Genomic DNA, 26,369 nt, shown 5'->3' with positions numbered 1-26,369 from the left:
TGATATTCTGTTAGTCCCTAAAACGCATATTTATATCCTCTTTTAGCTTAAAAAAAAAAAAAATCAGTCTGTGCTTCCGTGTGAAGGAGCTGACTAACAAACAGCACTGATGTCATTTGCTATTTAGATTTTTTTCTCACCACGTATTAATTATATTTCCATCTGGAGGAAGCGATATCATTTGGCATTTGTTTATGGAAACCTGCTGAGAGTGTGAAAAGGATGATGACTAATTCTGACAAATTTGATGGAGGGGGCGGGGTGTACTGTACAATAGTTTGCGGATAATTCGGCTTCGGTCTTTTACATCAAAGTGATGACAACAAAAGCAATGAGGCATTTTGTCACAACACATATAGTTGAAACAGTATTAGTGATACTTAAATAGTAATTTGTTCGCTACTAGGGGAAAAAAATACTGTTGTGTTACTGATTAAAGGCTGAAGCTAAAGTAGTGTCTCAGTAAAGGAGAAGCCAACAGTCAACATGGCTGATAAATGTCACTTTGACATTCAAGTTATAATCTTTAAAAGTCATGGTTGACTTGGAGACAGTGATTTAGTGTTACATGAACTTCCATTCAAAATGACAGGGGTAGCATTCATAATGCAGAAGCTGCTGTCTTCCGCACTGCGTGTAATAGCGCACATGCACCAGCTTTTATCCTCCACACGGTGTACAGCATGTGCACGTTCTGTTTTCCTGTGAATCTCTCGTTCAACATTATTCAAACAATCAATTTTTGTCATACGTGAATCATAGAAGGTAACAATTGTGATTCTTGTGCGAGTCGATTTTTTAAGCCACCTGAAAATGACTGGCTGTATTCACGTAAGTATTTACTGCACCACCGCAATTACAGAGAAATTATAGCAATAAAGGTTGAAATATGAATAAAGCTGCACGCACAAGATCGATAAGGTTGAATTCAATTAAATAGAGAGATCAAATAGTTGATCACCCTGCCGAGTTGAATCGAAAGAAGATAATGTGCGATTGACAAAACTAATTTAGGCGTGTGCAGTCCACTCGCCTTTGAAATGAGGTGGGTATCAAACAGGAAGTCTGATGTCTGGTGTTGAATAAGTTTAGAAATAAACTGTGTAGGAGAAATAAAGAGAGGAGGAGAGTAGAAACCAGAGAGTGGGATGGAGTGAGTTAGCGTGAGTTTAGTGGAGATGTGACGTCTGGTCTGTTCTGGGAGAAGAGCGGAGAAGACAAGTGAGGTGGGCATGGGTTGGTTTCTGAGTGTGTGTGTGTGTGTGTGTGTGTGTGTGTGTGTGTGTGTTTAGCTGCAGGATGAATTCAGCTTTCAAGGTTTCAAGAAAAGAGGTGGACAAGTGTGAGTTTCTGTGCTTTTTCACCTGTGGAAAAGAACGTTTATTTTAAAATAAGAGGTGGGAATTAGTGTGTGTGTGTGTGTGTGTGTGTGTGTGTGTGTGTGGCTTCAAATAATCATATAAGAAACTTGAATGCATGTGTGTTTGTTTACCAGTGAGATGACATTTGGTGTGAGGGAGCCTTATGATCAAATAAGACAGGTGTGAACCTGAGCGTGCATGCGTGTGTGCGTGTGTGCGTGTGTGCATGTGTGTGTGTGTGTGTTTACCAGGAAGATGAAGTCAGGTCTCTTGTTGTTGAGGGAGATGGGCGATCGGCTGAGCGAGGTGGACGTGTCGTCAGAGCTCTGCGAGGACGGATGCCGGAAAGTCTGACCGGTCAGCTTGGTGTCGTACAACTGCTCCTCAAAGTCTGCACGCACAAACACACACACACACACACACATTCAAATGCACACACACACGCATGCACACACACACACACACAAGCACACAAACAGACAACAAAAAGAGTACGCCCTTAAGTTAGTGTCAACTTTCTGCAGCACAAAAACAACAGTGCACGCAAATGCACACATGCAAACAGCAATAAAACTGCACACACACACGCACGCACGCACACACACAAACATATAACCTAATCTCACACACCACATATTTTATTTGCATAGTGGAGATCTAGTACAACTGCTGCTTTGCATCACCCTGCAGTTTCCCTCCTGTGACTCCTGGTGCAGCTTCTGCTCTGGAACCTTAAAGGACTCCTTAAGTTTCTTTTTAATCCTCTCGTGAGCTCCGGCGTTTTCTCTACTTTCATTCATTCCTTCTCTTCCGCTCTTTCTCTATCTCTCTCTCTCAGTCTTTTCTCCTCTTTCTCGCCTCTTCTTGGGACTTTTTCTCTCACTCCTCCTCTTGATATCTGACTGTTTCTCCCTCTCTGGCAGCTTAGACGACTCTCCCTCAGGCCATTGTAAACAGATTCCTAACCCCCACCTCCTCTTCTTTCTCTCACTGCAGACACACACACACACACACACACACACACACATACACACATACACACACACACAAACCACACTCCCCCTCAAAACCCCTCAGCCAATCCTTTACCCCAAAACACACTCCCTATCCACTCCCCACTCTCCACTCATCCCTAAAGCCATCTAACACACACACACACACACACACACACACACACACACACACACACACACACACACACACACACACACACACTCACAAACTCCCAGCACCATCCCGCTGGCAGCTTTAGTGGAACAGCAGCGTCAGTGAGGTATAGAGTTTTTGGGTTGAACTTGCTCTCCTAAACAATATGGATTCTTTCGTGGTTGGCGTACGGTTGCCTAGCGACGCAAGGGAGGAGGGGGGGGGCGGGTTACAACAACATTCTCACCCACCAGAGAGGGGTCAATGGTAACCTCTGATGTGTTGATACTGGGAAAGTATAGTCATATAGAAATCATGAATTAAAGAAATTTTAGCATTGATAAATAAAAAAAAATAGATGACACCAAAATAAATAAATAAAAATCATTATTCCAGTTTTAATCGGCTCATTTTCTTTACGACACAAAACAGGAAGTGGGTGCTGTAAAAGATCAGCAACTTATTTTTACTTTCGCCATGTTTGTTTAGACAATAAAAATCTCTTTTGCGACAGAAACATGACAAGTTAATGTTATCAGTTTAAGAGGATTAATGAAGTAATTGAAGGTGAATTAATCAGAGGGCAGTTCACACTTTTTTTCCTTACATAACAGGGACTGCATGAAAAAAGATTAGTAATATTAATACAGTTATGACTGAGAAAATGTACTGTAGCTAAGCTTTCAGTATCTGGCTGAGAGTGCCTGACACTAACTCCGTTTTTAAATTAGTAATAATTTTAAAAATGTTTAATTTTCTTTATCCAAAATTAGAGGAACTTTTACAGCCTTAAAGCTGCACTAATCAATATTTTTTTATATTAGCAGTGGATCAAATGACTGTGTGTGATGTGAAAGCAGAGACTTGTAGTAACGAATCCACAGAGAATCATCACCTGACTCTCTGGCTCTGTGGCTCCATGCAGCTTTACGGCGTCTTTCCGCACGTTGTTTTGGGTTTTACCACAAATGCACTATTTTGGTTCAGTCATTAATTCGTCAATACTTTTTCTAGCAACAAACTTATTATATATAAAGCACTAGGTAGAAAAGAAAGTTGGCAAGTAGCTGGTAAAGACAGTAGCTGAGCATCCAGATGAATACCTAATTTACATGAAGAAAACAACCCAAAAAAACAACTCCAAATGAATGCTAATGTTTCTACTGAATGTGTAAGTGTTTGCTTTAAGATAAATGACTTGTTATGCCGCCCCCAAGTGGACAGAAAGTCTATTAATCTTTCTTTAAAAAATAAGAAAGAAGAAAAAGTGGCGTAAAAACTACAATTTCTGAATGAATCATCGTCGTGGTCGTCGGTCTGGCTGATCGCTGAGACCTGCTGAACCATCTCGCCTGCTGGACCTTACAGGGCGATGGCATCTGCTTTTAAACTCAGCGAGCCGCAGTGGTCTTAAGTCTCTGCCGCAGCGCCTTGCAGCCTGGTAAACACATTCAAACACGTAGGTAGTTTTTACGGAGAGTTTGGCAGGTGTCAGATTTACGTGAGTGCAGGCGACGTGGGAGTGTTTTTGAGTAATGAATATAGAAATTGTGAATAGAAATTAATACACAGCAGCAGCAACACCACCGGATACAAAAGGATAATGATGTGTTTTTACATGAGGGTAGACAGTCCACCCACCCACAGATTTTGTGCAGTTTTTAATGGCATCCGGGATCATTGCTGTCGACATCTTCCCTCTGATAAACTAAAAAGTGCCAGCGGGAGGAAAACGTCAATAGGACCTTACTTGTTGTCAACGCAATTATGCATTTAAACTTGAGAGAAAACACGGGACACAAGCTTTTCCACACACACACACCGAAACTTTAACAACCTTAAGCATGAATGGAGATGATGCACTCGATTTCTGTCTGTCGTCTTTTTCAGCTCAGCCACTGAGCACTGCGGAGGTCGTATGGTGAAGTTTGAAAGTGCTTTCTAAACTCAAGGACGGTAGATAGTGTTTCACCGAGAGATACTATCCTTCAACTGACGTGTAACCATGACAATAAAAAACCAAAAAAAACAAAAACAAACTGGAGCAACAAGGTTTTTACAAGATGAGAATTACACATTGTAGGATGCTCCTTGTTTTCTGTCCCCGAGGTGACACCGAAAACAATTTCTCACCACGTGTCGACAGCTAAAGTTTTATTCTCTTCTGCTTCATGTGGGGAAAACAAACAAATAACAGCAAGTGGGAGAACATCAAGAGCTGCGGGACAGGAAAAAGAAAGGGAGGAGAAGCTGCGATGAGATTTGTGTGGTCAAGATGGTGGTTTGGTTTGAATGCAAAAATTCTTCCAATTGTTTAAAGAACGTTTTTTTTGGGGACATGGACTGAGCAACCTGCCCTCTCTCAGCCCGAGGCTAAAGCATTCCTGTGCACACTCCATCCAATTTAATCTGGTTTGGAATTAAAGCTCCCACACAAGGGCTTTCTCATTAATCCCAATGAGCATCACGCACACTTCTGCTAGCTCAAGAACAGTTAGTGTAACTCTGCTGCATCGTGACTCACAGTGGCTGGTGTGCTGTGCTGCAGCTGCCGTGCTTTTACTGTTAAAAGCTGCGCCAGTTTCTTATACATCACAAGTCAAAGTTAATCTAATAATGGGAAATAAATTGTTTACTAACACGTTTATTAACCCTTTGATAAGGACAAATTCTGGGTTGCAAGGTTGTGAAAAATCTCCTCCATATGGTGAATCCACCAACCATCATTTTTAGTGAGTAATCAGGCCTTTTATAATGACGCAAGTGTCCCATACAGTATAAAGGTAGGTGTCCATGTGTAGTGTGATTATAGATCAGCTCTAGCTTCTATATTAATACTGTGAAAGTATCAAAGCCTCAGTCCACAGAGAAATGCACACAGCCTGTATTCAGAAACTGAGCCTTAAAAGTTTTAAGGCTCAGTTTCTTTTTTCTTTTTTAAGTTAAAACCAGCCGTCAGGACTTCTGGAACTTTGTGATGTCACAGCAAAGCAGTCACCAAGCCCCGGCCACCTGGACCCACCATCCAACCTTGCAGGATTTGGTTCAGTGTTTTACCTGACATTTGCTATATTTTTATTTCATCACTCAGAAAACACTGAGCCAATAAGAAGCGAGACTCAGAGCCTCCTCTCTTCTGATTGGCTCACCGACCTGTTGTTACCAGAGCTCCAGAGAGAAGCCTGAGAGAGGAGATGTAAAACTACACTGAGATGGTTTTTGGTTCTTGAAACCACAAATATATCTTCTTATGGATCAACACTTCGAAATAAAACACTGGAGAAAAATAAAATATGGAGCTTTAACTAACATGAGCCACTGCAGATTTAATAGCTTTGTCTTCTTTGTTGTGATATTTCATATTAATCATGTGAATGCAAATGTGGTGCGCATCAAATTCTCTCTGTTTGCAACAGAAGTTTAAACATAAATATTAATGATGACAGGATAAACTGAGAACTTGTTTGTTCGCCACATTTGCCAGTTCCTTGGGAAACTATTAGATGTTTCACTTTGTAAGCGCTTGCTTCCCTGGATATTTGTATTCATAGCGGCATATTGCTCACACACCCGGTGCTCATGATAGAGAACTGTCTATTTTGCAGTGTTAAAAATAATTGATTAAAAAACTTCCTGACTGCTGCATGCAAAAACAGCAGGATCAGCCGGATAGTAAACAGTGAAGCAGAAGCCAAAACTCGTCTCATCCAGACTCTGCAGCGGCTCCCGAAGAAGTGAGGCGTCAGCAAGAGTCCGAGAGACACAGGGGGTAAACAGACTGATAAGGAAGAATAGGGAGAGCGAGAGGAGGAGGAAGAGATCGGAGGAGGTGAAAGGGATGAGTATGATGCAGAGGAGGGGAAGGACGTAGGACGAGAAAATGAAGAAGAAGCACAGGTGGGTGAGGAAGAGGCAAAGGAGGAAGTAGAGGAAGGGAATGATGGGAGAAAAAAAAAAGAAGTTTTCAAGAAGCAGACAAAGAAAGTGAGCAGAGAAGGATCATTAAAGAGATGCAGAAGAAGAGGAAATAATGAGAAGTGTGATGAAAAGGAAGCACATGAAATGAGGGGAAGAAACTGAAAATCGAGAAGCTAAATTGAATAAAGAGACAAATGAAGAAAAGTTACATGAAAAGAGGTGGAGGGTAAAAAGGTAGCTGCTGAAGCCTGATGAGAGAAAGTGCGGCAATAAGAAGAGAGAGGGAGGTTCAGTAAGAAGCAGAAACTGATTAGGAAAAGGCAGATGAAGAAGCAAAGAAGAAGATGCAGGTGGAGAAGAAGAGAAAGGACAAAGCAGCCGAAGGAATCAGACAAAAAAAGAAAAGTTTAAGAAGAAACCAAAAAAAAAGACGAGGTGGGTAGAGAAAAGATGAGGATGGAAGAAAAAGAAGAAGAAGAAGAAGAAGAAGAAGAAGAAGAAGAAGAGGAGGAGGAGGCATCAGCCAATTGAGGCCCAATCTGTGGAAACTAACAGCACCATCAGGGGAGGAGATGCTGGCAGAGTTGGCTCAGGACTGAAAGGTGGGTGATTGGAAGAGAAAAATAAGACCCAACATGTTTCTGATCTGTCTCACGTCCAAAAGTGTTGAGTGTTGCTCAGCTCCCATCAGCCCAAGTGATGGGTTAGTTGAAGTACCGCCAAATTAGTTTGTGGAATAACCCGATACTATCTGATGTAAGAACAGAGCAGGAGCTGTTCTGCTGCTTCAACTTCTACCTTTGCATGCAGGACGTTGTAGTGAATTGCAGATTTTTACTTACATAATGGCTCTGGATACTGCCCAAGTTACAGTTCAGTGACGCCCTGGTAGCAATTTAAAAAACACTTTAGAGTTAAAAGTTTGGAACCAGCCGCGACAGCCTGTGCACGGTGAGTCCAACAAGCAGCAGCAGCGGCGGCGGCGGCGGCGGCGGCACTAAAGCAGAAAAGAGAGGGAAGGTAAACAGTTGTAGATCCATGCTTCAGATAGCAGCCAGGCTCCAGTGACTGCAGCTCCGCTACATGACTGCAGGGTACTGTGATGGCAGAACTGAGGGAAAGGGGGGTGGGGGGGGTGGTGGTAAAGGAGGGATGCTATTGGTGTGCGGGGTGTAAAGGTATGCCGGTCACTCCCACTAATGCACACACAGACACACACACACACACACACACGCACACAGCAGTTAAGGATAACCCCCACCCCCTTCCTCTTTCCAGACAAGCAAGCCAAGCACTCATGCATCACTAACCTGTGTATTGTGTGTGTTTATGTGTGTGTGTATGTGTGTGTATCCCTCATTCAGGTGTTTATGTGTGTGTGTGTTGTGAGTGGACAAAAACTTCCTCATCTTACACTGCATGCCAAAATATGCTGCACATGTGCACAGTTATGCTAACGCTAACTTTTAACAGCTCATGTGTGTATCTACATTAACAAATACGGATCTTTTGAGTGTGTGTGTGTGTGTGTGTGTGTTTGTGAGTGTACAGTGCGCCCATTCACAGATAAACCCAATCATCCTTGACAATATGCGCCCGGGTCGTGTCAAATTTGGGTCACCCTTTCTCCCCCCCCCCTCTCCTCCAGGAAGACAAAGTTAGGGGGAGTGGGGGACAGACATTAACAATGGCCGCCTTTCACCACAACCGGAGCAGTTTGTTTGTCTGTGTACACTACGTGCACGCCGCCACGCATGCACCAGTATTCATGTCATGTCTTCGTCCTTCGTGATTTCACATGCACAATTGATCAATCCATTACAGGGAGAAGGGGCTGGTGTTTGTTAGAGCGTGTGTGTGTGTGTGTGTGTGTGTGTGTGTATATACCATGAAAGTGGATGGTTGTGACCTAGAAGGACAGACTTGGCGGTTAGCAGCCTGATTTATGTTGGTCATGAGAAACCGCAAGTAGCGTTCTGATGCAGTTATCAGGTCCTCTCTCTGTGCAGGCTCAAATTTTGGCTGCAATTCTTGTCGGCGATCCAAGGAATGTTTGCGGATGACTACCTGGTGTTTTTTTTATAGCAAAGAGCACAGAGCGGAAACTATTTCTAATGTGGGGAAATCACGTTTGTAGTTGGACTTTTGCTTTTGAGTCATTAACTTGAACTGAAGACGCTTTGGCAGGTTAAACATACCACTTACTGGCATGGCGTCTATCCAGGTAAGAGATGTTGGCAGAAGGTTGGATCTGTACAATTACAGTTTGGAATCTCATCTTTAATCAGCTATTAAAGGTTGACGAACTGCAGATATCTCTTAGCAACCGCAAAACCTTACATCTTAACATCAATCAATCAATCCCGTTACTTTTACTCCCTCTATCCTCTTCCATTTAGATCCAATTCATGAGAACATACCTGAACATATGGTTCTGAATTTATCTTGAGCGAATCGTCATACCTTTTGATCCTTTTGTTGAAATGAGTTTTCCAAACACAGTAAAACTGGTTTTCTCGTTCTGTGAATGCGCACTGATGTCTGACAGGAACTGTGAATCATATGGGATCCAAGGACCTGGTGTATCAGATCTGATGTAAGTCACTTTTTCGAATTACCCATGCCAAAAAAACGAATGTTCATTGTGTGGACTTCCTCTCCCTTTTCCTTTTCCTCAGAAACATGAAGAGTGACACACGAGGATATATATCGTACACTTGGCTGGTCCTCAGCCAGAGTTGTCCTGCACCCGCTAAAAAAAAACCTCTGCCAAATCTGACAACCGCAGATGAACGGACGGACCGGAAACCTTTAGAACACAGTCAGCACGATCGGCTACCTAGAGATCGTCCTGATTCAGATGATGTATAACTCACATTTAAATACACTGCTCCAAACCTGCCTCAGGACAGGTGTCTTTACTCAGGGCAGCTCGGGAGAATAGTTGTGCCGCACTCTGTCACAGCGTCCACTAGGGCGGCTTCAGGTTACGTGCTTTGCTCAACAAACAACCACACCATATTTGTCAAGCTTTCTGAGTCCTCCGCAGATTCAGTCTGGTGACTTTCCACCATGACACCGCTCCTCTTACCTTAAGGCTACTGTCACCTCTCTGTCACCCCGTGTTTGATCAGCACCAGGTTCATTTGAGGTTTTGGCAGGTTGGCTTAAATGCAAATGCCACTAAAATCGTTGCATTTAAGCGTGTCACCCCTTCAGCATGTGTTTGAAAAACTTCTCTAAAAAGAAAACGGAGCCGGAGGAACGGAGCAAGACAGACAAGTTTGTCTCGCCTGATTCACGGCGATGTCACTCACGAGCGAGAAAGCATCGGAAGAAGAAGACAAAGAGAGAGTGAGCCGAACTGACTCTTCTCCTGAAGAGAAAGGTAATATCTTACGGTTCAGAAGCGCATGGACAACTAGAATATAAAAGGTCAGTCGGTAATAAAAGTTCAAACAATCTATAAATCCTCTAAAAGAAAAAATAAAAAAGGGGGCTCCCTTCACTGTGAAAGGTACGGCTCCTGGCTGCATTTCAGTGTGACTCGTCTGCGTTTTCTGTTCCTGAGCCAAACCTGTCCAAAAATGCTAAACGCCTGCTCTAATGTAACACTGTGTTAACAAACTATTTGCTTAAAATAATTGCAAAAGGCATCTAAATTGACATGTATAGTATTTGTCAAATAGAGTCTATTGGGGACCGAGTAAATTGAAATGAAATTCAATAAGGAAATGTTTTCAGACCATTTAAATCAACACATGAAGAAAATGAGTGATAGCATTTAAAAAAAAAATAGGGGTTTTTGGGTAATTGAGACATTTAAAAAACCGTCTACCACAGCAAGTAATCTGAATTATATAGCTAAATCAAGTTTACAAGAAAGGGTTCAAAATCTTTAATAATGTCAATTATTCAACGGGAATTCATTTATTAGAGTTGAAGTCACACTTTCAGAAAGGGTGAAGGTTGGAATTAAACTCTGCTTATTAGATCCTAAAATGGAAACTACAGCTGTTTCTCCTGCATCAGCGTTCTCCACGCCGGTCAATGCCGCTGCGCCCGTTCTATAATGTATATCGACCACGGCCAAACCTCATCAGGCCGCATACATCACGGCGAGCATTGACTCGGACACAATTAAAGAGCCGCTGTGACATTTTATAGTCAAGTTAGTGCGGAAAAGGGGGGGGGGGGGGGACTTTATCGGACTGTTTGCATCGGAGCTGAACATTGACTCAGACCTTCAGTGACACAATCAAAGGGTTAGTGTGACATTTTAAAGTTCAGCGGGCTCTATCACAACACCTTGCACTGACGCTACAGAGGAGAGTGCCGCTCTGTGAGATTAGATATGGCAAAAGGAAATGAAGCCGAGGATATGGTGAAGACTTTTGATGGCGCTGCCGTCTAATTCTGTCCTTGAATGAAATAAGTGAATTGAAAACAGAACAGACAAACTCTTATCTGGCTCTAAGCACCACTGACACCATTGACATCTACTAAAATTATACATATATATATTTCAGTGTGAAGTGTGACACAGGTGTAAGAGTGTGTGTTAAAGCCGGTATCAGACTTTTCTTTTATTCAGGAGAAAAATCTTACCACTGCAGAATACAATGATTTTAAAGATACAATATGTAACTTTTCCACATTAAAATGTCTGAAAATAATAGACTTATGTTATATATATTTTTTGAGTTGTGCACTTACATTATCCCAAATGTTTCCTAGAGAAATCATGGTAAGGGTTCGTTCCATTCGGTCGCCTGTCAATGACGTCATGCCTCAACAACCTCCTGGACGACGGACACTGAAGGAATCCAAACCGTGAGAAGCTTACGGCAACGTTGGGGAAAACAACAACTCCCATGATCCCACGCTACTTCACAACATCACCCAACCCTGTGGGTTTAAGGAAGCTCCTGTTCTGTTCAACAAAGTGCACAAAGTCAGATCCATAAAGATTCTCCCAGTTCGGTGTGTGGGCCTCAAACCCAACCCCGCACCTGTGGGTTGAACTGGAGCGCCGGCCGCGAGCCAGACCTTCTCACCCGCCATCAGTGTTGGACCTCGCTAAAGCTCCAGTAGCTGAATGGGAGTAAATCCCTCGCAGCCAGGTTCTAAAATCTGGTCAAACGCCTGTAAACCAGAGGAGTTGATGCTGTCACAGCAGCAGATTAACGCCCCTTGCTTCTGAAATGAGATACTCTGGCCTTGTTTGTCGTGTATCTACAAATCACATAAATACCTACAACAAGCTTCTCTCTTTCAAATGCGGGTTTATGTAATGGATAACCCGCGTTCACACGCTCTTATCACAGGCACAGTGGCTACAGATCGACCAGGGTTTCAAAACCCTGAAGCGGATCTCAGACATCCTCGTTCAATTCACCATGTTTTATCAAGAATGTTCAAAACTGCGATACTAATGTGCTGGTTAACTGTTAACTGCAGCGATAATATAAGTTTGCATGATTCCTGGATATCGAAGCTCAAATTTTCCTGATGCTTCCCTCCAGTTTCCTCACACTGGAGCGCCAGTGTAACATGTAAAGTGAATCAGGGGCTCATTAGAGGAAAAACATCCTCTGTATGATTCCAACAAGAGTCATGAGACCGTGCAGTGAAATTTTCTCTGCAGATATGTGCGAATCTGAACAAAGCACTAGTCGACACTAAAGAGGATGTCAGTGAAATATGTTGAGGAGGTGGTAAAGTATGAATATTTGAGTGCTGCTTAATGGATTGTCGTGAAAAAAAATTACAGAGCAAGTTCGTGCAAACGGCCCGTGTCTGACTGTAATGGAATGGATGACACTAGCTAAACTTCAACCCCAAAGTCCACTGTTAATGTGAAGGAAAAAAATATGAATATTTGTGCTGGTGATTAATGGAGACGGAATTAAAAAATAAAAATAAAAATACACAATGCAAATCTGGCTGCTTTTGTATATCTTACCGGAAAAAAAAAAGAAAAAAAAAAAGCATAGTGAACGTGTCTGCAGAGGAGGGAAAACCTTTTATAAATATGCAGGGTCGAGAGCAGAGGAGAGGCACAGTCGGTTAAGAGCAGGAGGGGAAAAAAAAAAAAAGTGATGTGCAAATCTCCCTATTATCAACCTGTAGAGAAAACACTATCTGCCCTCAGTGGAGCACAATACTGAGCTTTAAATATATGATATAATACTGCCACGGAGCAGAACATGAATATTTCAACACAGAAACCAAAAAGAAACTTGAGCAAAAATGTGCAGATCTCATTGTTGTAAATCTTAATGGAAACACTGAGCGCCGGTCGTATTGCAGACTGTTGATGAGGACGGATACGCTCATAGCAACGGTGAACACTGAATCTCGTAAGAAAACGCATTAAAATAGAAGTTTCATAAACATATCGTGTGTAATGATGAATATAAGGAAGTGTATGACTAATCTATTTTTTCCTTACAAGTTAAAATCTTAGTATAAGCAAGTGTTACAGAATGCTAACTGGCTAACCAAGGCTAATAGACTCCAACCAGTTCCCAAATCAAACTGTGAGTCTTGACCAGGGGCCAATTTCACCAAAAATTCTCAAAGATCTTTTTGCTTTTTTCCTCCCCACTATTCAAAACAATTCTACACTCTCTACCCTTTCGCAAGCACTGAAGAATCCTGCAGCCCTCTGCAATTTGAGACGGGAAATCGATGCTGATGCTATCTAGTATTCACCAGAACCAGAAAAAAACAAAATCATTATCATCTGTCTGGTGTCTATCAAAAAGGGGGGAAAAAAACCCCACTGGAAGCCCTTCTCAAGAAAAACAACATGCCTAAATTCGACGTAAGTTTACCTGATGAGACCTTTAGCAATCGCGTTCGTTATGACTCAGAGAGCAAAAGCACAAATATATTGCATGACTTTGTTTGAGAGCCACCTGAATCTAAATGAACTGCACTTATATACAGTGTTTTTCTATCGTTATCGACAACTCACCCACTCGTTCTCAAACCTAAATGTAGCTGTAGTTGTTTTTAACCATCTTCTTCCACCTGTTGACCACTGGAGCAGTGATTTGGAAAGCTCCGGCAGAAAATGTTCATTTTTAAAGACGACGAGGAAGAAAAAAAAAAAAACAACAGATTTTTGTCATTAAGTTTTGAAGAACTTGTTGAATGTTAAGTGTCAAAAATCATGATTAGAAAATTGAATCACTAAATTAAAATTGAAGATGCCCATATCAAATCAAATTTGCTCATTAAAGTAAAATTAAATTTGCACACATGAGGAATCCAATCAGGAGTAAAAGAGACACAAACTAGTCCATCATATGAAATCCCAGTATGCTAATCATCCTGTGGCGGGGGTGCTGATGATGAGAGCGAGCACTGGCTGGATTTCACTGTTGCCCACTTAGCAGCAACAGCAAAATGAATCTTGCACAAATCTCGCTGCCGCAGGGATCCGCATCTCGACAGAAATCGCAGAAGATCCGTCTAACACCGGAGGACGACAGCCAGCTTCATAAATATGGAGGGCAGAGTGTTGAGGAGCGGGAAGGAGTATGAATATTTTACCGAGCTGAGGCCAGTGGGAGACCGATGGTGAGGATGGCCAGAGAGGGAGTACAGCTGGTTGCTTCAGTGTTATATAACACACACCCAAACACACACACACACACGCACGCACACGCACACACACACACACAACACAAATGGACACTGGTTTACAAACTGAAAACATACAGAAGAACACACACAAGGACAAACTGTTCAGTTGAAAGGAAGACCAACAGCACACACACACACAAACACACACACAAACACACACACACACACACACACACACACACACACACACACACACACACACAGCAATGAACACATAAACACAAAGAGACATAAATGAACACAGATGACAGAAAAGATGAATGGCCACATACACATATTCTCTGTCTCTCACACTCACACACACACACACACACACACACACACACACACACACGCACACGGACTCGTTGCTGTTGTCCACCCACGACTGTATTCATCCATCTTATTTTCATCATACACAAGATGCCAGCGTGTCTGAGACAATAACTGGCTTAATACACACATAAACACACACACACACACACACATACACTCATGAAGTATAAAGACATAACAGTGGAGAAGAGACAGAGAGAGATGTGGGAGGTGATGTGCTGTACTGTATAAGCTGCACACACACACACACACACACACACACGCACACACACACATTAAACACCTCCTGAATCAATACAGTGCAAACTCATGAGCGGCTACATTTTGTCGTTTGTTTCTCACTTACATAAAACGCTGCTTCTGATCAACAAGTGATGTTCGATGAAGTGATTTAAAAGGAATTAAAGGATAAAGCTGAGATTTTACATTTTTATTTTCGTCAACAAAGCCCATGAAAGGATCAAAACCGAGCAATTAACTGATCCTGCTAACAAGCACAGCCTGAGTAGCCAAAGCCCGATATACCGTATCCCTCCACTGTTGTCCAAAAGTGTTGAAATGTGGGTTCTTCACCAGATGCTTCAGTTACATAGAGCACGTCCACTTAACTAATTAGTTTCGGCAGCGACGGCGCAGCAAGTGAACGTCTGCTCACTAACTCATCCGCTCCCACAGTTTGAGGTCCTTGACAAGCAATCAGCGTGAAGTCTACAGATGGCTTGCTAACTAGCCTTAGCTACCTCACAACAAGGCAGGAAGTGACAGTCGAAGTGAAGTCGGCACCCTGTTGAGTTGACGCCTGTGGCTTCTCGTAAACAGAAGTAGTGATTGAAAGTTAGTACAAAGAGGCTTTCATACATACGTTTTTGCTAAGTTTGCTAAAAGTTAGCTACAGCATGCTAGCATGCGGCATGAATATTTGCAGTAAATGTGTATCAGCCACAGTTTATGGGACTATATGATTAAATACAGCGAAAGTAGCCGTTACTTTTTTCATGAAAACAAACTTCACTCAACAGCCACTGTTTTTATTTTTTATGCAATTTTTATTTTTTAGTTAATCCCACATGCACTGCTCCAGAACTCTCAATATTCACTAGAGCATCATTTGTGTATTCATCCGCAGCTTAAAATAGTTCCCAACAAACATGCTGTTTACTCCTATTTGAGTAATGTTTATTAAAAACTGCAGCACCCAGCTGTTTTGGGAAATTATGGAGCCTTTTTTGAAGGATATAAATATCAGTAAAACCTTGTATTTGTGACTGATTTTTAAAGCTTTATGTTTTTACCAGTAACAAACGGATCAGTGTCAAAGTCAGTGCAGTGAGAGATGCATCATTTCAAAGAATTTGTTGACAATAAGAAAAAAAGTAGAGTCTCATCCTTTAACTCTGAATATGTAACATATGTTCAAAATCAATAATCGTGAACACATGAACCATAAAATGAGACGTTTTCAGACGCTCATTCGTTCATTCATTCCCTGCCTCCCTCCGGTGTTTGTTCGAGGTTGTCATGCTGCCATTCAGCTCCCCCCGTGTTCATTCAGCTAAAAACCCACTCTGATTGTTTTAATGGAAAGGCCAGGCAAAGGGTAAGACAGCATGAGTCACAGAGAGAGAGAGAGAGAACGAGAGAGAGCGAGAGAGCGAGAGAGAGAGAGAGAGAGAGGAAAATGGAGAGAAACAGTGCTACCTGAGAATAAATGGAAACCCTTGTTCCCTTGAGTGCTAATTTGCATACACACACACACACACACACACACACACAGGTTGAATACTACAGACAGGGCAGCATCTTCCGTAAACAAGAGATTTATAATAAAACGAGAATGACAGCATTCCACCTTAAAAAACAAAAACAAGGCAGAGTTACAACCACTGACTTCTGACTAAAATGTAAACACGTTTGTATGAACGCCTCTTTCAACACACACACACACACACACACACACACATCGCAAGAATACACACACACACACACACACACACACACACACACCCACACACACACACACACACACACACACACACACCCACACACACACACACACACACACACACACAATCACATATATCAACAGTCTTCACAGAAACCACAAATACTACCTTAAATAACAACACTGCAAGGTGAATCCAACACACACCATCAGCAGTGCTCCCATGAGCTAACACACACCCTACAGTACAATATAAACACAAGACAGCGAGGGAAATTCAACACACACACACCCTCTCACACAGCATATCTGCATGATAACACACACACACACACACACACACACACACTCAAAGCGGTCGACACACACCCATATCAACGCAGTCCACCGCCACACACACATGTAAACACTTTCCCACCCCTCTCCGCTTCTCCCTCCACGCCTTTTCCCACCCACTCGAAACACATCACACTCTCGCCCACACACACACACACACACACACGCCCACACACACACACACACACACACACACACACACACACACAGACACACACACACACTCTCCATCCATCCAATCCCTCTCTCCTCCTCTCCATCCATCCTTACCTTGCAGCAGGCTCTGGAGGTTGAGCTGCGCCTGCTGGTGCAGCTCCTCGACACACTCCGGCCTGCTCCACGAGCCGAACACGTTCACGCTCTGTTGCCATGGAGACCTGAAGTGGGCCGCGCCGCCGCCGCTGCTGCTGCTGCTGCCTCCTCCTCCGCCGCCACCGCTGCTGCTGTGGGTGCCGTCGCCGTGGCTGCTGCTGCTGCTGCCGCCGCGCCTGCCGCTCTCTGCCTCTAGACCGCTTGTGGCTGGAGGAAGAGGGAGGAAAGAGAGGAGAGGGCGGAGGGAAAAATGTTGAGAGGAAGTGATGGATGGAGGGAGAAAGAGGGGAGGCGCGAGGGGGGCAACAGAGGAGAGAGAAGGAGTGAAATAAGGAGGGAAATAAGATTATTTAGGGTGAAGTGGGAGGGAAAAGGAGGAGAAAAAATAGAGAAGGAGAAAGGGAGGAAAAAAGGAAAAGAGAGGCATGGAAAAAAGGAAGAAGAGGGGGAAAGAAACAGATGAAGGTGGACGGGGGAGAGAGGAGATGAAAGAGGGAAAGGAGGAAAGGAAATGTGGATCAAATGAGAGGGACAAAAGAGATGAATAATGAGAGGAGGAAGATAGAGAGAAAAAAGAGAAGAAGAGAGGTACAGAAAGAGGCAGAGGAGGGATAGAGGAGGAGAAAAGAAGGGAGGGAGGGAGGAGAAAGAGAGACAGACAGAGGGAAAAATCACACGTAAATAAAAATGTATGAATTTGCATAACTAATACCCAGAGACGTAGATTACATAACGCAGTGTGTTGTCAGGGAGAACAAGGACCGAGGAAGGAAGGAGGGAAGGAGGGAGGGATAGAGGGTGAAAAAATGAAAGAGGGATTAGGGAGAAATCGAGGGAGGGATGGACAGGGAGAGAGGTAGAGAGGTAGAGAGCAGATTTGGACGGGAAACAGAGAGAGGGAGCGCTTAATTAGGAAGGAAGAGGAGTGGGAGGAAGATAGAGGGACGGTCACGGGAGGAGACAGAGAGGGAGGAGAGGGGGAGAAGGAGGGATTAGGGCATGGGAGGTATGAGAGAGACAAAAAGAGACAAAGAGGGATTGTGGCATTAGGGAGAGAAAGAGGAACAAGAGAGGGAGGAGGAGGGAAAGAGGGATGACATTTAAAGGGAGGAGAACGGAGGAATGAAGGCGGGAAGGAGTTTGTGTGATTTGAGTAAAGAAACGTCGGCCCCCGTCACTATCAAACCTCCGACACAAACAGACAATCAAAACAAATCACCCTGTGCCATCGCAAATGGCCATTCAAACGTCGACATGAATGAGGCGTCGCCTTGAATCACCGCTGATGAAATAATTTGACACATCCAGCAGCTGATAAAACATGACTCACAAACACAGGAAATCCCGAATGTGACAGCAGCCGCCGTCCAAACCGAGCAGATCTCACACACACGCACACACACACACGCACACACACACGCTGAAATCATCAGCATTATTAGTTGTGATGGCAGTCACAGGTGAGGGAACAAAGTTAATGTTAATAATGGGCGATTTTGGCAAAAACACGTATTAGGGTTTAATAATGTAACCAGGCATCTAAAGTTCACCCAGTAAAGCAGATTTAATTTTTTTTTTAAAAAAAAGGCTTAATTGCATGTTCAGTATCATCAGCTTCATCTTATTTTTCCTTCTTTGCACGAGCTAAAAATGGAAGTTCGCCAACAAAACTCCAGCAAACCCACAGGGGACCCGTGACATCAGCTCAACTGCAGAAACAAACAGCAAGCGCAGTGCTGTCTGTTACGATAAAAGACGATAACGACTCTTTAACATTCAGTGCCACATTAAAATCATCATTCCTAAAAAATTTAAGTTTGGTACAAGAAAAAACACATCACACCACATAGTGCACCACATACAGCGCCCTCTTTGGAAGGCATGATGGCTCTGCAGATAATCCACATCTCTCTTGATGTTTATTTATTTATTTATTTATTTATTTTTTGTGGAGATGACTCAGCTGAGATGTTTAAATATCAAAATACCGGCACGCAGATTTTCAGAAACCACATATATGTTTTGATCTTGAATAACCAGCTTTCTCTGTGGTCCGTGTGAACGTCTGACCCCAAATAAACCATGAAATACTCAATAATGACTTTTCTGTTTTGTGCTCTAAGCAACATTCATACGCGAATGTACAAGGAAAATATTTCTAAAAACATATTGACTTCCAGATATCATTAAAAAACTCGGAGCAAAGCAGATGATAACAACCTCTGCAGCTTATTTACTTCTTAAGAAAATGAGATTCAAAACATCAGTTTTCCAGAAGACTGGAACAAACCAAAGTAGCTGGGTCAGTTATTTTTTTTCATCAGTTTTTTCTTTTTAAATGATCTTCACAGAACACCGGAGACAAAAATACAGTCAGGGCGATCTGCCCTTTGGTTGAGACAGTTTGTCCTGTGACAGAAATGTCAAATTCCTGCTACAGAAGCACCGACTAGCGCCTCGACTAAACACCATGTGTGTGGGAAGCATCTCCAGAAAATATTCCTCGATTTGAGCGGTTCAAATTTAAAAGAAACACTGGGCCCCCGGCAGACGGACGTACAGTCAGCTATTCTGCGAGCCAATCCACCCGCACTATCACGTCTCGTTTGCGCTGGAGCAGCCTGTCTCCTCTCACAGAAACCCACCGTACTGTATGGAATCTCAATTTCACCCTCCCAGCTACCGGCTTCATCTTCCTAAGCTGCTTTCACACAATCGACTCCCACCAGAGAGAGCTACTGTTTATGATACAGAAGTGCACGTCAGTTAGCATCAGCTGCAGAGAGGAGAACTAAGGCGATCATGCATGATTTATAACGTACTGTAGAATAGACATACAGTATAATCTCACCATGGAGCCTGTGCTATTTTACTTTTCTTTTTTTTTTTACATTCATTTTAAATACGTCTACCTCTCTTTCGTTTGGCATTGTTTCTCTATGTTTACTGGATGCACACATTGTGTGGTGGGTGTTGCTGCGAGCTAAATATCCCATTAGGGAACTTGAGTTTGAAGTGCAGGCTCACCCGGCAGATTATAATCCTTTTTTCTCATTTTTCAGGCTGCAGTATTTGAAGCAGGGAAACAAACTTTTGCACAAACTCACCTACTGCACTGTATGTGTTGACAGTATCTCTTTATGCAAAACATAAGGTCAAAAATAACTTTTAGGTTTTATTAGCATTTAAAAATATACTGACATATATTAAAAAAATATATTATAGGTAGAAAATTAAAGCAAATTATGGTATCTTAAAACCTACAGGTATCTTGGATTTACATTATTTTTTAAGATTTGATTTGCACATATAAAATATTGAATTTAAAGAGGGTTGGGGCGTCATAAACTTTCTGGAGGTTTAGTTATTTTATCACTTTAGCTAGAACCTGACAAGAGGTGTTTTCTTTATGCTTTAAGGCAGTGGTTCTCAAACTTTTTCACATCAAACCCCCCTTACACTGTCCCCTAATGAGACCACGGACTCCCTGCAGGACCCCTGGTGGTCCCCGGACCTCACTTTGAGAACCCCTGCTTTAAGGAGCTGACTTGTGTTGAATACCATGTAGTTAGTTTCATCACATATTGTATTTGAAATCAAAAAAAGTCACTGGTTTTCAAAGGCACTCAAACTGGAATACAAGTTATAACATTTTAAATATACAGTACATGGAGAACACGGAGGAACGAGAAGCCACGGACAGATGTTGTGTTACAGATGATGGGGGGTTGCGTGCTATTTTCAAAATGCTGGCTTCCTTTTCTCATTGTTTACAATAAAAAAAAAAGAAAGAAAAAGAAGCACTCTCCAGATCGCTCAGAGCGGAGTAAGTAAGCAAAGAACTGGAAAAAAATAAGATGTTCCAGCCTTAGTGAAAGAAAAGCACTTCCTGTTTCCTACAGCTACATAAAAACAGTGTTAGCTGATAATGTGGTCCACTCAACAGGACAGTCACTGGAAGTTATTTTAAGATGGACACTTTTTTTTTTTTTTTTTTACAGTAAACAGTGTAACAGTGTAATTGTTTTAGATGGATCTTTAAAACCAATTAATGCCATTTAACTGGTATGTAACAAATGCCTGAGGATGTGCTTTAATGTGATTTTGGCTACTATGCTAAAGCTGACAACCAAGTGTGAATGGTGGCAACAAAACCACAGTGAAAAACATCTTGAAAGGTGTTAAGTAACTTGTTCAACAACTCTAGATACATGTTTGCAAGCTCAAAAGGTTCGTTTAAAGTTATAAATAAAGATATATCTTTATGACTTTTGTGCAGGTGTGCGATTTGTGTGTCAGTTATCAAAACATGTCCTACCATGGATTGGAGGACATGTAGCTACTGTAGCTTCACAGCTGCTAAATCACACGCTGAGTATTTGAACACGTGAGACTTTGAAAAAGTTAAATATATGATCTAGTGTGGGTGAGAGTTAGGTAATACGTGCTAAAGTCACACAAGCCTCAGGAGTTTCTGTAAATGTGGCACAAATTACTGTAAATGCACCATCCAGAGAGACATAGACGGAGAGAGAGAGAGAGAGGGAGGGAGAGAGTGTTAACTGAGTTGCTATAATACCTTTGAGACATCACTGCTACTGCGACTGTGTGCTAAGTATTTCTTACTCTTCTCGCTGCACATCAACACAGCGAGGAGTCGTCATCAAGCCTTGAAGGATTCAGGTTCGTACGCACATCGCACACAACCACTGGAACCAGCAGTGATTGTCGTAAAGCCGGATGTTTAACGGGACCACAGAAGGTGAAATGACCGTCCGTTGTTCTCTGTATTACTCTACCTCGACAGTGAGCTTCTCCTCATCTGCCGTGACAGCTACAAGACATCAGAGGAAGTCGACCTGTCACCTGATTTCAAGACCATAAAAGACACCGCCTGACATACGACCAACAAAGGAACACAACTTGTCACCTCATGAGAGGAAAAATACAGTGGCCATGACCTGTGCCAATCAGGGAGCAAGGTCTTGAAGAAACGTGCTTTTCACTGATGCGGTTACTACTCCACCTGGAAAATATTAATTACATTTTGTTGAGTGATTCAAAAAGGTCTGGTTTTGCTCTGCTGGCTCGCTAACATTTGCTAGCTAGATGTGTAGCAAGCGTGTTATCTACTGTTGTACCTTTTAAGAAAACACTAGAAACATAAACAGTACTCAAAGAAACTAAAGATTTAGCTGCGTTCATGTCGAGATACTGACAGTGAAACACCAATACAATGAATTCAGTTAATTTCATAGGAGTTTTTCTGTTTGTATCTGATTTCACTTGATAATAAACTGCTAAAAAACAAGCTAACAGAAGCTGTTTCTAATGTGGCTACGACGTTAGCACTAGAGCTAACCACCATGGAATAATGCGTTCATGAACTCTCCCGAAAGTTGGAAAAAGCTGTTTTTTTTCCTGTTCTTCCCATTTTGCAAACATTGTGTGAATGTAGCATGAGTGCTAGCAGTCTGAAGCTAAGAAATTTTAAGCTAGCATGCAGACACCAGGCATGTTAAAACGACAGCACATATCGCTGTGTTAATTACTTCATTTATTTCTCATATTAAGTTACCATGCAAACGCAGTGATAATACCAAAACAAACAATGGAGTTGGTGGAGGGAACTGTGATTTATTGGTTATTTAACCACCAAATTATCTTTATTTCAACTGCTCTGTAAATTAGCTAAACCTATACTGTATGCTAACCCAAGGCAGTGCCACTGTCAGCTGTAAAGTCACAGCATCAGTCACTAGACTGTGGGGCAAAATAATAGAGACTACACAAAATTACTACCAGGCTAGAGCTGTTTGATGAGGGTTTAAATTTAATAAACGTACCTCCAGAGGGAACTGAACCCATAAACCTGGCACCTGCATTAGCATAATTTAAATAGGTCTTACCAACAAACAGCCACAGGGGACTATTTACCAAGATTACTCTCAAATCTTAGTTTTGAGTGAAAAAATATTGTGTTTTCTGTTTCCAAAATTATATTTTCTATCTTAAGAAAAGACAAAAAAAACGATAATTATGACGCTTAATAGATAGACCGCTAAAAATATAAATTTGTATTGAGGAGAGCAGGGAACAGAAATAATATAGTTCTGGTTGTTTTTCCATCGTCTGCATCTGAGGACTAGTCTCATCCCAGCAGGCCTCCAAACCTGATGGCACAGACTGTTTTGGCGGGTGAAGATGAGCGAGAGAGGAGTCTTCTGGGAAATGCATTTCCTTTGCGGTTAACAATTAATTCTTGATTAAAAGTTGAGCAGGAGTCATTCACACACACACACACACACACACACACACACACAGTCTCACAGGCTCACACAGAGCACATTCAGTCCTCCTCAGTGGAGATGTCACTCTTTTTCCTTCCTCCCTTATGTAACCACGGTGACATGAAAAGGAAAGAAGATGGAGGGATTGGATGGAGGAGAGACACAAGCCTGTGGGCATCACTGGGCAGATTTAGGGGGGGGGGGAGAGAAACTCAATCTCCACAGTCCTTTTGAGGAAAGGGAAAAGATGGTTCTGGACAGAAATGCACTCCACTGACAGGATGGTTCGTAGAAGAAAGTGTGAACATTGAGCTGAATATCTACATGCTCATCAAAAAGTGTGGAAGAAAGAAAACGCTGACTATTTTTATTAACAAAGTAAACTTTCTGTATATTTAAAATTATTAAAAATCAATGAAAAGCAGTTAAAAAAAATCTAGGGGCAAATATCAGATTATGAAAATTCAATCTAAAACTACTTTTTACATTTTTTTACATTAACTTTTTTATTTTTTGTGGAAATTGGTCAAAAAAATAAAAAAAGGTTCACATGCGCAGCTGTTTAACAAAGTCTGTCCATTTGATCGCATTAGGAGTGACATGACCCACTTGGAATAACTTCTTACATCTAGCTACTTCCAGGTAGCTAATCAATTAGCCGACCAAATTGCAATAAGAGATGTTTTGAATGCAGCTCTTTAAAGAGTCAAAATCGTCTCACAATTCATCAAAGTCCAGTAAACTGTTTCAATTTATCATCATCATTTATCAATCATTAGTGGTGTGGGTGACTGGCCTCCTCTATCATTAACCAAATTAACCGAGAGAGAAAGAGACTGAGGAAAACAGAGAGGTGAGAGAATCACCCAGCGTTATTACTTCCAGCTGACACACAGAAAACACCAGAGTGATATTTTCACTGCGCCCACACACACACACACACACACACACACACACACGAACCGCTCTATCTCCAAGACATTCAGGCGTGAAAAGGTTTGACAGTCTGTACTGTATTTGTGTCCATACAACACTCTCACAGAAAAATGAAAATGCAGAAAATAGCCAAAAAAAAAAAGAAAAAAAGAAAAGTTTCGCAATCCACCCACTCTACACACTGATACACACACATTCACAACGAGACAGATGCATTAGCGAGGTGTTGTGCAAAGTTATTCTTCTCTCAGGCCTATCACTAATTCATTCCCGTCGGTGTGCGTTGGAGTGTCAGCAGGGACGACACAGATTTAGACAAGCTGTTATCACCGGACACACACACACACACACACGCACACACACACGTACGGATGAATGGGTAAGCACAAGTTATCCATCGCTCATATTTTATCATTTTATCGCCCACACACTGGCACGGCTTTTGTGTATGCATGATAAAAATACATTTATGTATCTTTCACACACTCCTGAGGAAATGTAGTGCGGTTGATAGGCCTGGCCTTGTGTTATTACACCAAGTATTGACCTGTGTGTGTGTGTGTGTGTGTGTGTGTGTGTGTGTGTGTGTGTGTTTATGTAATTGTGAATGACAGGCTTATGAGTGACTGTTAGCATTAGCTTGGTGCTGTGCAGACTCGTTTATGTCCGTCTTAAATAACACTGTCAATGCACAGTGAAAGAGCTGGCTAAAACATTGTGCATGTGCGTGTGTGTGTGTGTGTGTGTGTGTGTGTGTGTGTGTGTGTGTGTGTGTGTGTGTGTATGTGTGTCTTTCTCCCAGTTAATAAAAGCCGTGCAGTAAACCAGATTTACCGTCCACACTGAGACCCGAAACCGAACGTTAGCCATGCTTCTGGGTGTCGTTATCGAAATGAAGCAGGCGACATTATCCATATCAACCTTTGTTGTGACTCAGTCGTAACAACAAAGGTCAGTGTAGATGATATAACTGACCTCTGAGTCTCTTTCCTATCAAAGTAATAATGCACCACAAACAATACAGAAAACACCTGCTGAAAACCAATCCGACAGGTTTAAGTAAGGCTGCGTATTGAACCTTAGAAACAGATGAAGAGATGATGATGCTGAAATTGCAATGTTTCTTCTGGGCTGGTAAACACCTGTTACTGCTAATGTTAGCAACATAGCGATTTTTACACTGAGATCACATGTAAGATTTTGTGTTTCTTCACATTTTAGCTCTGGTTCGGCCCAGTATTTACTGGTGTTTTAGGTTTAGTTTGGTCAAATATTGTAGATATATTTGTCTTGTTAACTTTTCCTCTCCTGCATTTCTTCCTAGGAGAAAGTAATTAACCATCTAATCAACTTGCATGAGTTTGTTACAGATTGCATGTTAATACCAGGTGTTAAGATTTACCTTAATTTGAATACTACTGTGAAACATCCCACCCTTTCTCCACTACTCTATTACTTCTAAGTTTCTATAAAAGTTTTGGTTATTTTTTTGTTGCGTCAGTGTTTTGTGCAAGGTTGACATTTTAGTCTTTATACTGGCTGTTCACCGTCTTTCTGCCTCGGTGGGTAGATTTTTAGTTTAGAGCAAACTCCTCGGTCTTGTTCAGTATCTTTGGCACTTTAAAGAGCTGGCTGGTTAGACGCTCCTGCAAATCACTCACAAACACCTACGGTGGCCCACAAGGGACAGTCACAATCATGTACCACTCTTTGACAAAATTCAGATAACCTAGAGCGAAATAAAAAACATGGGTTCTCCCGATCATAACGGCCACTTTTATCGTCTCATTTTTAATTTCATGGGTTCCAGTAAATTTTCCCCTGGAGTGTTCATTAACTTTTAACCATCCAGGCAGTTTAGGACATTGCTTAATGAAATATGGAGTCCCAGCCGTGGTTGACGACGATATCTGAGATTTTTTAAGGAAGCTTTGGGAAAACAAGATGAAGGCTGTTAATTAATGTGCCCACTGGCCCGAACACTGCCGTCAACGTTCTCTCATAACAAGTCACATTCTATCTAAGTGGCTAAATTGAGTGTGTGTGTGTTAATGTGTTCCCATGTTACACATCTGATTCACTCAGGATATTCTGTGTGCATGTGCGTTCATGGGCGTGCATGCATGTGCGGCCTCCGACTGCTGCAGCCTGTCGTTT

At 42.1% G+C, this 26,369-nt stretch overlaps 1 protein-coding gene across 1 annotated transcript in view; it reads right to left on the bottom strand.

Annotated features, from left to right (window-relative positions):
- Window positions 1-26,369, bottom strand: part of nhsl2 (NHS like 2) — a 127,273-nt gene that overhangs the window by 17,442 nt on the left and 83,462 nt on the right. Inside the window, exons 4-5 of the mRNA XM_022761291.1 lie at window positions 16,945-17,078; window positions 1,610-1,752 (exon numbers count right to left, since the gene is read on the bottom strand). Coding sequence (XP_022617012.1) covers window positions 1,610-1,752; window positions 16,945-17,078 — 277 coding nt within the window. The remainder of the gene's footprint in view (window positions 1-1,609; window positions 1,753-16,944; window positions 17,079-26,369) is intronic.

The sequence above is a fragment of the Seriola dumerili genome, unplaced genomic scaffold (assembly GCF_002260705.1).
Source record: "Seriola dumerili isolate Sdu_G_001 unplaced genomic scaffold, Sdu_1.0 BDQW01000393.1, whole genome shotgun sequence".
NCBI lineage: Eukaryota > Metazoa > Chordata > Actinopteri > Carangiformes > Carangidae > Seriola > Seriola dumerili.
The sequence above is the reverse complement of the archived record's forward strand: the minus strand, read 5'-3'. Positions and strand labels throughout refer to the sequence as shown.